General features: G+C 45.5%; 1 protein-coding gene across 1 annotated transcript in view; it reads left to right on the top strand.

Annotated features, from left to right (window-relative positions):
- Positions 1-14,952, top strand: part of LOC111261184 (zinc finger protein castor homolog 1) — a 76,908-nt gene that overhangs the window by 32,059 nt on the left and 29,897 nt on the right. The window contains exon 3 of the mRNA XM_022834487.2: positions 12,828-13,198. Within this exon, the coding sequence (XP_022690222.2) occupies positions 12,828-13,198 (371 nt within the window). The remainder of the gene's footprint in view (positions 1-12,827; positions 13,199-14,952) is intronic.

The following is a 14,952-nucleotide window of genomic DNA, read 5'->3' on the forward strand; positions in this document are numbered from 1 at the left end:
ATGCAAAAAGAAATAGCGACTCGAAAATGGGGAGCAGCTTTGATAACAGCAGCAGCAGCAGCAGCAGCAGCTGTTTAAGAATGAATCGTGAATTTCTGTCGGTCTCCATGTAGACCGGCAGGCGCGGACGCCACACACAGATTGTCCGCGCCCACTTTATCTTTCTTTCTCATTTTTTCTCTGTCAGTTGGCTGTATTATACAAATGGAACATTTAGCGGTTACGCGGCTAATGAATGTTGCTTGCAGTAGCAGCAACAAAAAAACAACAACTGAAATAACAATTCTGGGCAATACGACGGAACAACCCCAAATTAGCGCATCGTACAAATAACTTGAACGAGGATGCGACATGGACGACGGCGCGCGCCATTGCCAGAGCTCGCATATATATATATATGTAAAATACGCTACGTTGAATATATGTCCGTCATACTGGTGAAGCTGCGTATGTATATAGTAGTAAGAACAGAAAAGCAGCAGCGGCAAGTACATCTTCACGAAATCAACCTAAGACCACAAACGAGTTTATACATACCCTTTTTAAGCTGACAATGGCGCCAATGAATGATGCGCCTGGTCCATCACTTGTCAACGTGGCTGGTGAGAACAGCACTAAGATGGCGGCGCCAACGACGACCTTGACAGCAATCATCGTAACGACAGCAACAACACTAATCTAACAATAAACTGCGACAGCATTTAGGGCTAGGGAACGCCTTATTTAAGAAGAACTTCCTTTTGCTAGGAAAAAGAGGAACTTAGGCGAAAATTACGAATGAAGGGAGTAGACGAGTGAAAAGAATCGGATGTGTTCGTGGCAAAGAATTTGAAAACGATGAAAGGCCAGGCAACAACAGGCCGGGTATCCGTTCTTGTAGCAGTCGTACAACAAATGGCGGCACTAGTAGCGAAAGCCGTTGCTGCTGCTGTAGGTGGATTACGATGATCGAGAATGGTGAAGAATCTGCCACAACATCAACAATGACAAGATAGTGCACTTTTTTCTATGATACGTGTTGTTTTTTGGGGTTTAGCTGGCCGCTGGACCAGGTTGTGAGGCAAAGGCCAGCAGAGGCCGACAAAACGGCCCTAATGGTTGCTGTTTTTGCCGTCTTGTATTCAATTGTAGTGACTAGGTAACGTTTCGTGTCTACTAGTTACCGATATTGGATATTACAATAGCAACAAATACGACGTAAGGCGAGCATGAATAAATTAGTAAAGAACGCTTACCTGTTTTTTTTATTCTGTCGACGTACTTCGCTCGAGAACCGGTTGAATTGACTTTGTGTGCTGGGTAGCCAACAGGCTGTTCAACTGTGGTCAGGACGCGCTACGGAAGCGATCGCAACAATAAAGTACGTTAGGCCCATCGGCAGGGGTCCTAAGGCGAGCGATCGAATCAGCCCCCTAATGATGTGCAATAGCAGTATATGTACTAATCGAGTTAGTGGGCTGTTTTGTTTCGTTAGTTCCTTCGGACACGTACACGAATAGTGACCTCAAGAATACTCTCCTGCACAGGATTCAATTTCTACAGCCAGCCCTTTATCCAATATAAATGAAATAGAATGACGAATTTGATGTTCTTGATCATGGTAGATCCGATGCCAACAAGCTAAATATCTCCCCATATTGGTTGCTTTCCCTTAACTCAGGCATCTACACACTGATATTTGCGCTGACGAGTGATACATCGAACCGTAAGATAACCTCAACTAAATCAATAAAGTTGATTTATAATATATTTTAAGCTCCTGCTCGCTCCATCTGTTCTTCTATCATCAACCAGATAAACGTTTATTGGCGTCTGCATGTTTCACTCGAGTTGTGTCAAAAACGCTCTTCTTTCTATTATGTATTCCTTTCAGCCGTCGAGTCCCACCGGGCGACCGAATCCTGGACAAAATACCATGAGTATCAATTGTTACCGATGGCTAGCGCGAATAACCAATCTTCGATTGATTTTTCTTCTATCTTCATAGCCACCTCGTGCTAAGCTGAAAACGTGTCTGGTGGCAGTCTGGAGCCATTGGCGATCGTTGAGAGGACGGAAAGCAAAAAGTAGAGCTAAAAAGCCCTACGGTGGTTATAGGCAATGTTGCATTCCCATGACATTTTGCGTAGTGTCGTTGGACGCAGACGCTTCAACAAGTGGTAGTCAACGCGGTCAGAGCGAGAACTCGACCTGAATTGCATGGACTGTAAATAGAGGCGGACATTTTCATCTTGTCAGAGAATTATCATTGCTATGATTATTATTATTATTGGATTTGGTATATCATATACATTCTGATATACCAAATCGTTTCGATATGCTATCGTTCCGTGAGCGTCAGATCAACAGACAACCGATTTAAAGTAAGGTGTCCCTTACAATAGCCGATATGCTTAGAGGTCCAGCTAAAATTGGTTTCACAACCCAATTCACTATCAGCTGGAACCAACTGACAATTCGCTCTTCAGCCCTTGAACAATCCCTCAACGAGCGCTTAGGCGCGTTAAGCTTTACGAGTACTTACAACGATCCGGGTAACAGGCTCTTGTAAATTATGCTTATATTCATATGACGACCAAATAGAACCGAGGCGACAAACAAAGATATTCAAGTAAACAAAATGGTCAAAAACACTCACAAATGGCAACGTATATACAATTTGCTATCAATCAATGAAGCTGCTCGCGTTCGAACACAATCTAGTGGCAAATGCTCGTTAGAATAGGGAACTAACGATGAAAATGAAGAGAAAACTTCAGAATCTTCATGCTGTACTATATGTCGCGTCAAATACTTTGGCAGCAAATAAATTTGCATTGATAAACGAACGTCTGGCCTTTAGATCGGCTGCATTATGCAACACAATGCACACTTACCTTCCTACAGTCATTTTTCGTGTTGACCTACTGTTTTTAGCATAAATTCTATAAAAATAACGTTCAGACGTGGCGATTCTTCAAATGAACGATATTCATTGCTCTTCTTTTTTTTTTTTCTGCTATAGAAGTGGCATTAAAGTCTTCTCAAGGAGCAACGAATCCACTCCGAAGGAAAGAAACCGTTACCAAAACGGTGTTCATTCAATTTTGGGCTGGCTGTTTTCGAGCTGCTTGGACGGCAAATTAAACATCGAAGATAAACTATAAACCAAATTATAATCAAGTCGACTAAAAATAAAAACAGATGTTTGACCTTGGAACATAAACATTATTTGTCCACACGTTCGATTTAACCCCCTAGCGATACGTACGTCGATAGATCAGATAGCCATCAGTTGTTTTTACGTCATCACCTCAGTCTGATAAAGGTTCCAAAGAAACAATAATCGAGTCAAGAATACGCAATGAAAAGATAGAGATAGCGAGGAGAACGAATCAGCGTATCTTAATATTGTTGTTATTATTTTGCCAAAAAGAGGAATCGTTATTTTTAGCTCCACTTGGCGACGCTGTACATTTGACCACAATCAGAATATTATTATCAAAAATTTGACCAGGCCATCGAGACCCAACGCACAGGGCACATCGAGAGAATAGAACAAAAACGCCAATAATAACAACTTTTTCGAAACAACGAAATGATAAAAGTGCATAAATAGTGAACATGTACTGACCAGCGAGAAAGCGCTGGAAGCTCAGAGGGAGGAGGCCAAGACAAACACAAGCGACGCGTTGTTAGCCTCGGTGTGCAGAGGCAGCTGTCGCAGTAAGATCGGGCAGAAAAGTCGATAGTCGGAACCAATTCTGTGTTTTATCATACGTATCATACGTGTAGTGTGTGGCAGGCGGCGGGTAATAGTATCGGATCGTTTGTTGAAGGTCAAAAATAGAGGCCTAAAAACCTGAAGGCATCAGTACGAAGTACTGAATTAGAACGGAACTGGCGAATCCCCGATTCGTCCCTTCGCGTAACGTGCCGAAAGAAGTTACGTTGAGTTTAGACGACGGTAGCGACAGTGGTGATGGTGACCTTGACGTTTGCCGGCGGCGCCGTAATCAAATATCGTTGAATAGACTTCAACGTTACGTACACACGCACGATAGGGTACGAAAATAGTTATTCGTTTTTTTAGTTGAATGAAGAGAGAAACGTTGCAATAGGTCCATATCTTATGTATCATTATAAAAACAAATTGACCACAAGTTCCTAAGATAACGAGGTGTGACGTCTGGGGCGCGCACAGCGCCGACGTCACACACGCATAGTCGTATAATGGATACAACGATAAGAGCCATACCAATTGAGCGACAGTTCACACGAGACAATTTACAATAGAACAAAAAACACTAATGTAGCCGGGATTAATTTCCATTAAAAATACTAAGCAGTCGGCCAGTTGACAACAGTGAGCACATCACCGCCCACTTACCCAGGCGTCCGTTTGGCCTCATCGTAAATCGCTTCTGCGAAGTACATACAGTAGACAAAATGGAACATCAATAGCGACCGTTCAAATAGGGCCAGAAGCCGGGAAAGATACGTGCGAACAAACAAAGGTCCAAATAAATCGTTGGCAGAAGGACCAAATCAAAGATGGCCAAAAGAACAGTAGCGATAGAACGCTATAAACAAGCAATAACATGTGTTGACATACTCGCACAACGAAACAACGACGAAAAAGACACGCATATTGTAGAGGTGCTTGTTTCAAACAAATAAAACAATGACGAAAGACCAGCCACACAATGATAGCAATAATGCGATAATAACAACAGCAGTTTCTGCTTCTGCTGCAAAAACAGTAGCCAAGTTGCTCGAATCTCTCGGACTACTTTATCTTGGAATTGATAATAGCCAGAATCAACGACGAACCCCTTCACCCAGTCTATGGAGGAATAATGTAAACAACAACATTATGATAAATATCCGGACGGCTTTAGATGACGAACGGATCACAATTGAAGACTCCCGAACAAGAAGGTGATATTTGTTATGCCTGACCCTCACACGTTTATCGGGGGTTGCGAAGTATCGATTTCACGCAGGTAGAACATAACAATATGACGACAATATGATGTGTCCTGAGACCATTTGCACTTGGAACAAATCACCGGTGATCCTTTCGTTCTGGAGCGAGAAGTTTTTTTTTGGAACTTTGAACTATGCCATTTATGCACCCATAAATCATATGCGTACCGGCTGGCGCCAAATGCCACGTCAAGAAGACGAAACATCAGCCAATGAAAATTAACACAAATCCAACAGTACCGAATAAAGTCTCGTTTTGGTAGAATAATATGAGTCTAAACAATTTACGGTTGTGAATGATACTTTACCTAATAGACAACCAATTGTTCGTGCTGTGCTTAAGCGAATTTACTTGGAAATTTTCCAACAACGCGTTGATCCTTTCGATTCATATTATATTTAAAATTTCCGCCAATCAGGCCATTTCAGCTCGATTGGTAGAGTTTCACTATCCTCGTAAATAGCTAAGGAACAAATCATACCTTTACCTTACTTTTTCTGAGGGATCTTGAGCTCTTTTATCTACTTATGCCAAATTTTTTCCTTCCCATCCACGTATGGCTGTGTTTTATACGTCTAGCAGAGCAGAGGCGAAATGTTCCTTCATACCATCTTCTCTGGTCTAAATCCTTTTTCCAAGATTTTTGTATGGGAAGCGTATACACATGTTGTAACGATTTGGGTTAGGCAGAAGCCTCTCCGGCGATTTTTTCATGCTGAACCACGACTTTCTACAATTACTTTCAATACTGAGCACAAGACTCTTCGATTTAAATCTTTACAAATGAAGATTATATTTTGACAACGACAGCAGCGGAACTAGTATTAGTAGTAAATTGTCCTCAGCCGCTGGCTGCAGGGCGACATCGGTGGCGGCACGAGGGACAGAGCTTGCCTCTAAAGTTATTCCGGCGTCGGATCCAGAGTCCGTTCTCGCGCACACGAGTCGCCGGTGGCAGTGTCACTGCCAGCGCTTGACTCGAGCGCCCACGCGCACAATCCAGACGACGTCTTCTTTATCCCTCCTTCTGCCCCTACTTCGCCGCCGCCGCCGCCGCCGCCGTCGTCGTGCTATTCTATTTTTACGGATTTGACGGCGTACACGAATACATGCATTCATACATTTAGCTACTCTCATGTCTATTGATGAACTGACCGTGGGTTGCCGGTTCTTCAGGACAGCAGATACAAAGAAGGCGATTACAGCGACGGCCTACAGACAACACGAGGGCGAGGAGATGTAGAAGTAACAAAAGTGCGAAATCGGGCTAAAATAATTGTGTTATGCTTATTTCTGCTATCATCGGTCGCCGATCTAAACTGATAGTCGTCGTATAGATTTGAACCGATAAACACTGGTACCGAAGACGGCCTTTGTGACATATATATATAAGCAGATTGCCAGTAACTACATTTTTAGTTTTAATTCCCTTGTCAAATGGTTCTCCAGGAGAGTATCTGTGGAGAAATGAGTGTCGCCCCAAGAAATTAGGAGACTGAAACAAATGGTGCTGGAGATTTCTAATTCGTATCAGACAAATACAATAGAAAACAATATTAGTGAACAAAAGTGTATGTAATTTGATTGTTATCAGCGTATATATTTAGGCCGTTTTAGATAACGACTTAGGGAAGGTTCTCTTGGCTACTATTTAGGTGCCCGTTTCAAGGGCCACCGGTACTAAAGTTCTCCGCTCGAGCAGAATTGGAACTCATATTACGCTGGACCGGTCACGAGGGCTGACAGTAGGGGCGGTAAGATGGGTGATAGAACGAGGAGAGGTTCGATCGAAACGTCGCTGAACTGCTGTATATATATATATATATCTATCCGCGTGTGCTATCGTGATCTGTGGATTTTTGTCTCACAAATTTTCCGTTACCGCTGAATTGAGAATGAATAACCGTGACAATTGCAATGAAACGAATGATCATCTCTACTGTCATCGACGTCATTACTGAGAACAGCGTGGCACCAACGTTACGATAAGGAAATTTTTCTTTTTCGGATAAATCGATCGAATTGGCGATAAGGCTCGATAAATTCGTATCTTTCAAATCGCAAAGCTGTTACCATTCATTGCGGTCGTGGTTTTGGCATCATCTAGCGACGCCCGTTGAGCTGAGATTAAATTTGGAAATAAAATAGTACACAGCGCACATATAGCAAATGGGGCAAGCAGAAAAAAGATGCTCGAGCGAAGCAAAAGGATCAGAACGAAGACGTATTGATTCGACACATCTTATTGGCTGATTTCGTTCGTGGCTCGAACCCGTTATGTTGTGAGCACCCGTAATTTTCCCTTCTTTCCTTCGGAAAGCTGAAGCTTTGCTCGTTCACTATCCAGATATATGGGAACAGACGCTGTTCACTCGCATCTATGAATGAATCTGGCACACACTGAAGCGTTAAGCCACATGGGCTACAGCCTATAATAGACTCTATAATAATGTGTTGAGATCGCCGCACGTGAACTAGCGGTAACTAGATTTACACTTAATGATACCTTGATAATCATATTGGACAACATACAGCCTCAGGCAGAGCTGCTAGACTATTTAATGTTATTGGGTTCTGGAAATTCTCGTGGTTTTGTCGGCCGCGACGGCTGGTCCAGGGCAATATGGATTGACACTTGATCACCGATGTGCGGCAAACCCGATCGATCACCTTGCCGGTACATCATCTCATATTAGCGATGACAATGTCATCTCCTGCATGTTGCTTCTTTCGGTGGTCTAAGGCCTATCCGAAAACGAACACTATCAAGTGTCGGACAGCGATACTTCAGACCCGCGATGACAGATCGTGGTCGCCCGGTAGTCCGAGGGACGTGTTTGCTCTTTCGTGGCTGCCTTTTGTCCTGTCTCGTCCTCTATCCTGCCGTTCTTTACGTATCGTCTTTTCTTTAGTTTGTACAATATCGTCGCTCCGTCTGGATTTGCCCGACGATTTTCCACCGGCTGTTGGCAGTCACGAGATGCGTTCGCGCATGCGAGTGTCTTTGTGCACGTGTGTGTGTGAAGCTCGGCTGCTTTTGCCCGATAGACGCGGCGGGGATGCGTGTGTGCGTGTTTGGGTTTTGCAATAGAAAACAGGCGGCAACAGTAGCGGATAACGGGTCGTCAGATGTCAATATATTGGCGGTATACGGGCTAAGGACAAGATGCGCCGCTGAGAGCTCGTCATTTCGTCGTAAACTTTTTGGCCTGGTGCTTTGCATCCGATTTTTCGTTCGGTCGGAACTTTTATCTATTTTATCCTCCATCGTTCAGCACTGATTTCACCGTGTGCTGGCGATACTTCATTTGCTGCTCCGGAGCCGCACCCCATCGGCTTGGATGGCGGCCGCCTAGCACCTCCTAACAACAAGCTAGACATCGAGTAACTACCGAAACAACAATAAAGATCACGATCACGAAGTCGACGACTTCAGCAAATTAACGGGCATGTTTTGGAAAACGAACATGAATGAGAACTGGATGCCTCTGAAGGGCGAATCAGCTACCACGAGAAACTCACGAAGCTATTTTTGCCCGAGCGTCGGAACGCAAAATGAGTTGTCAACAAAAAGATAATGGCGTTAAAAGTCAGGGTAATTGTCAAATCACTTGCTTTGGTTGAGTTAGTGAGCACAACAACTCAAAAACAATTAGCCGTTCAATAACAAGTCACTGTACAAAGCAACAGAGATGAGAAAAACGTTGAAAATGAAGAGGACCCAAAAGCAGAAGATAAGCGCTGAAATGACAACAATCCGCGATGGCAACAACAGCATCAACAGCTGATGGGCATGGTTTTTGGCAGTAATAAACTTTGCCATGCGATCGCACTCCTACTAGACTCAACCTGTCTCACAGACAACGAAATGTATTTCTCGATATTCTGTATTGGAGCATTTAGACATTTTCTAGAAGGATGAGTCGCAAGAGACTTTACAATTTTCAATCTTTCTAGATTTCCAATAAATTTTCACGAAGCTTTTGGCTATGATAGTTTCTGCGGCATGTTTGCATTTGTCTACCCACGATTTGCATGCACTACGATTCAAAATAACCCATATGCATTGAGTGTCTATAAAATATACTAATGGAGAACCGTTTTTTTTTTTATGAAATCCCACATTTTGTCCCAAAAAAGTGATTTTACTAAACGGATAATCCGCTAATTAACGCTTTCTAATAATTTTGGTTTATTCGAAATTGGTTACTTCCTTGCTACAGTTTCGGTTCTTGTTCCCAGTCTCAGAATCAGGCTTTTATTCATCGTAAGTAACGTTGCGTGTGGAGGGCGTTGCAAAAGGATCTCCGGGATAGATCCGTCAATTGTTGGAAGCAGTTTTCCTTGCATTGGCCGAACAGGGGCTGCCAACTTCCCAGCTACCTCCCACCCGTCTCTTTCCGCCTGCTACACACTTGGCACTAACCCTGCGTGTCTGTAATGCCGCACCCCAGCATCCACTCTTCCCTGTTTCCTTCAACCGATGGCGAACTGTGTTTCTCTCTCCCGCCCGCTCGTACTGAGCGTGTCCTCTCCTTCTGCGGCTCATCGAGTGATACCTCCCGCGTTAGTGTTAGCCTCCAGAAGCAGCCAGCATCCGGTAGCCCTACGAGTTTCCTATGGCACCGCTGCCACTGGTCTATTCCCTCCCTATTTCATGGCCAACAAACAGCGCAATCCTTGCTTTGTGTGGAGCGGGGTTTCGACTCTAAAGGGCTGCGGCGCAACCCAGCACCAGTAGCGCCGCTACCGCCATCACTACCACGTTGTTGTTCGGTCCTCGAAGGAGGGGAACAAGCAATAACGAACTGCTGCCTCCGCTGCTGTCGGCGTAGTTATTCAAAAAAAAAAACGACGCCACCCATCGTCGTCGTCTTCGTTGCGGCGTCGCAATTCTCCCGCTCACTTGTAGACGGTTTCTGCTGCCAGGGGGTTGGTTGCCGGATAGCACGAGACAGTGGGCAACTCGGGCGATTGGGGAAAAACGAAGGGGTTTGTCGGCAACATGGTCTTTCTGGAACCTAGTGTAGCGGCTGTGGCGGCGGCCTCGGGGGCAGCGGTCTCGGCGGCGGCGGCAACGACAGCAGTAGCAATAGCGGGGGTGGAGGGCTCTAGGAGCGCCTTTCGGGTTGGGCTGGCTTGTGTGTTGGAGTTGAGCCTGCGTCGAGGACCGAGGGAAGAGTTGGCAAGAGTTGCTGCTCCCGCTGGAATTGCTCTTGCTGTTGGCCTGCTGGATAGGCTCGACTTGGTCCGGCTCAGCTCGACTCTTAGAACGCTGGGTTGGCTGTTCGGTTGTCTGAATGCTGATTGGCGCATCGATCTCTGCCCGCCTCCAGCCGGCGTTGGCTCGGGATAGGGCAAAGCTGCCGGGCATATGTCGGTTGACGGTGCTGCGAAAGGAACGCGTTTTAGTGTATGTGCACGCATGTTGTAGAGTAAGAACAGAAGATGTGTGGGGTTAGGAACTTTGAGGGAGTAGATGTCGAAAGGGAAGTGGGTTGAGGGGAGTTTAAGAGCGGTGGTAGTGGCGATGGTGATATTACTAGTAGCCGCAGAGTACAGGAGGCCTTTAGTAGCAGCTATACTGCTGCCGCCTGCTGCCTACGGCAGCACGAGAGGATACCACTCAAACGCTCGCAACTTCTAAACGTTTCTAGACTTCAGCCGGATGCTGTAGGCAGCAGGACAAAGGAGCAAGCTTTGCCTGCATGCTTCTGCAGACGCTGCTGTCAGCACGTACGTCCAGCCAGGTCAAACTGGGCTAGCAGCTCCACTACGACGGCAACGGTGGCGGCGGCTGCTGATTAAAAATTACGAGCGAAGGATGACTGCTGCTGCTGCCGTCGTTAGCTGTCATGGTTGTGTTCAGTTACGGAAGCAAAGCGGAGTAGGCCTTTGAGGCGTGCGGCGTTTCTAGCCGCAAGCCTGCTGGGTCTATTGGTGTATCTGCATCACTTTTCTTGCTGCCATCGTTTCAGCAGCAACGCACATTCCTCTCTCGACCGAGTGCCCCGAAGTCTAGCCCCTTGCGGCATTCTCATACCCTTCGAACCGTTCACCTCCCTCCACCAACGACTAGAGAAAAGCAGCTGCTGCTGCTGCGACTGTTTGCTCCCGGACAACTCTCACATTTTGAAGTTGCCGCTGCTGCTGGCCGTATGTCACTCCACCTCTTTCCCTTACCTCGTCTCGCGCATCTGTGTCCGGATGCGGATCCTTGACGACGCCGTTCACGTCTACCCCCTCCCAATCCCTTCCTCTTTCTCCGTTTCCCCTACATTGCATGTTCGTTTCTCTAACGGGTGTTGGCGGATACATTTTAAACCGACGTATTATGCCGACTTTGAAGACAACAAGGCTGGTCGTGCTTATGCGGAATGACCGTTGCGGCGTTTTGCACACGACCCGACCCGACAGCGTTGCTTACGCAAGGAACGTATTGAGAAGATATGGAACAGGCAGTTATGTAAGTACGCGCACATTTGGAAGATGCGGAGACTAGACGCCGTTACACCGTTACTACTCAACGGATACTGGAAAATACCGAATGCTGAAGACTGCTTATGATCAGGATTGTGTAACGGCATGTAACATTAAACAATGCAGTTTACTGATTAGATTATTCTTGGGAAGATTTCCGGTGGTTGAAATTTAAGGTGTTTAAAAGCGCAAACAAGCAGACCGATTACTACCGATCGATAATGCAACGACCGACGTTGCGGTACGTTTGGAATTGTTGCCGCATCGCGCTGAAGTTGTGACTATGCAAGCTCAATTATGAAGATAGCAATTGTTGTTTATAGCTCGTTGATTTATAGAGTCAAGCTTAATTATCTGAAGCACGATGCGATAGCTGCGTAACAAACGTTACCATGACAAAAGGCAAAAGATAGAAACCGTTCACAGCATTGTAGCTTACACACGTATACAGGTAAAATAATAAAAGTCAAAATTCGCCGTTAGACCCCCTTCTGATCTCTAGTATACGTATGTAGGCTCCATTATAGATGAAAATTACCGCGATTGGTATGCATCTAACGCGAAGCGGCAAACATTACAACTCAAGCCAAGGCTACGAAAAAGGAATAACCATGAGGGCTTTAATCTTCTTTGCCGTCCTCGTTCCTGCTCACGTCAAGTTGGAACTACTTAGCTCAAAGGCCGACTCCTGAGTTGTCCTGTTTGTAGTTTGCGTGCTGACAAACTTGCTAGCCGTCAACTATTTGACGGTTTTTTTTACGATAGACGCAGCGGCGATACAAAAAACGAAACGCTGCACTGGGCCTTCGCGCAGATAAGCTGGATCTGGCCTCAGGCCATTTCCAGCAATCTGCTCTTATCTAACCACAAAGTGGTAAGGGATTGTTTAACTTGCATTACTAGAAATTCTAGGAAACTTCTCCAATATTTTGCGATTGACGAACAGTGCAAGTGCCATGTTGATGGCATTTGTATAGCCATTTAGCAGGAGTGAATGATGAAGTTTCAGAAATCAAGCACGGTGGTATCGTACTGAATATAATGTGAAACAAACTATCGTGCAAGCGGGGCTTCGTAAATTTATGTTCCTTTAACTGATCACTCTCAGAGATATAACGCTTACCTGCCTGAAGGTGGTCAAACCGATTCAGAACTACATAGCATTCTATAAGTTCATAGTTTGGTCGCAAGAAGGATATTATCGGCTAAACAGTTGCTGATATCATACTCCCCACGCTCACTCGTCATATCCTGTCTATGACAAATAAATCACACGTCATCGTTCTACTGGCCAATAACTTCTAACATTGTTACGCATTTGACTACCATGTTTGTCTTTTGTCTCGAATAATAATATTACTGTCGCTTTCGCTTTCAGGCAAGCTTATCGAATTAATGACGTCACTTCCTGGTGGCCAGCTGTTTAACCCTGGAGCCAATTTCCCAGGCGGTAGCAGCGGAAACCTGACAACAGGCGCCAGCTCAGAAGCCGCCTTGGGGGGCTTGGCACTGCCAGCTGGGGTGATACCGCCTGGCGGTAGAGTAACGCTATCCGCGCCCCTCAGTCCCGCGTCCACCTCCTCATGTTCATCACTTCCCGAACAGCGGAATAGCAGTAGTACCGCATCAAACGGCTCTTCGTCTGGGGCCGTCGGGGGCTCTGGCGTTGGTTCCAGCGGGAGTGCGGGTTATCCCCAATCTCCTGACCGTATTCGGGACGCATTTCTAGCCAACAGGCTGACACACCAGGTAGGTGTAATGATTTATTAGAGTTCACATTACCTATGACGGTAATTATTAAACCTGACGCAATACGAAGACCATCGAGGTTCAGGAGGAACGAGGCCGCTGCGCTTCGAACCCAAAAGGCAAGTTTCATGCGTACAATACGCGCGCATGGAAAATATGATACAGTGACGTCATGATTTGACTGAATTATCTTTGAAACGATAACAATAATAAATAACGTTATTGTTTAGTTACTATGGGCAAAGTCACTATTCAAAAGCTCTAACGTTTAGCTAGGGAAATGGTAGCTAGAGCAAGTTCCAGTGACCTTACTAGTCAAATGGGAATACAATATCATTCTCCAACTGATTGGTGGCGCCTTCGTTGTTGATGATTAGTTGGGTCCAAATACTATTTGAGGGAGTTAGAAATTGCAGTACATAGGCGGCTTGCAATGACACCCCGCACTTCTGCTGAATCCTAAAGTCAACATTTTCCTGACGCGATGAGGGCATCATCCAAAAATGGCACGTGATCTTCAGCCACATCAAGAGCAAACCCAATGGCTGATCCTCCAATGCACCTTTACTTTCGACCATTCACTCCCAGTAACAGTCAGCCCGCCATACTCTATTCGAGAGACGACCCAGCAGCTTGTTATGTTACTAAATCGGGCTACGTTAAATGCGTTCGCTGGTATTTTGAGGTTAGCTAGGAGCAGTGCAATGGCCAGCTCTTCGTTCTTTGTCCGACTGCTGCAGGAGGACAGAGTCAATGTGCAACGGGGGGTTCGATGACATTGCAGCCGTAGCATTTGTACAGTATCCATTCGCATCGACCCGAAGCTTAGCTATCCATCGGTGCCACTGCCCCCTGACTTGGTGCCCTTATACAATATCTAAGAATGGTACTAACGTTCTACAGAGGCGCCTAAAGCACTCAGCGGAACGGGACCGTGTTCCTAAGATTATATCTCCAAGGATTTTGGAACAACCCTCATCCAAGCTTGATATGCATCGGCGACTACCGTTAGGTCGTTTTCGTCGGCAATTGTCTCAATCAGCCATACGTCGACTGGCTATCATTGCCTAGGTTTCTCTATGGAGATTCACTGGCAAAGGGAGAAGCAAACATCTGCAAACGGCAACTTTTTCGCCTTGGCCGTCTGTATTGAGCCTACACTCCTGTGACAGACTCGAAGTACAATAAAGTACAACGATTCCCAAACACCGTGCAATGAGAGTGACGGTGTCGATTGATCCGTATATCAGGTATCAGATAACGAAGGGTCAGAAGACCAAATTCGGGCGGTAATCAGAGGGTGCTTCTTCGTTCGATCTTCAGATCCCTAATCCATTCTCGACCGCCTTGGGACGAAGGCCTCTGCCAAACGTAAATATTTCTTGCTGAAAGCGACTAAAAGTAGCCATACCTGTTCCTCATTAGCCCATTAGAAAATCGCAAAGAAAACATTTTTCTGCTGTATTGTGATTATTGATTTAACTGAAACACCATTTGTACTGGCAAGAACAACGTCTACAGATCATCTTATTGAGCCAGTGCAGCGTTTCCGCTAGTCGAAGTAGCCAAGCTGACTGAGCTTTCTTCTGTATTTTTTTTTAATAAAATTCTCACCTCCGAAAGAAAAAAAACACATGTAAGGCAAGTGGCCACTGATTTTTTATAGCTTATCGCGAGCTGCTGTTGCCACGTGAACCTTTGCAGTAGAAATTTGCGTAAAGCTTCGAGATGCCTCACTCGTAGCCTAGATAAAT

Source organism: Varroa jacobsoni, unplaced genomic scaffold, assembly GCF_002532875.2.
Source record: "Varroa jacobsoni isolate VJ856 unplaced genomic scaffold, vjacob_1.0 scaffold_60, whole genome shotgun sequence".
In the NCBI taxonomy this organism is placed as follows: domain Eukaryota; kingdom Metazoa; phylum Arthropoda; class Arachnida; order Mesostigmata; family Varroidae; genus Varroa; species Varroa jacobsoni.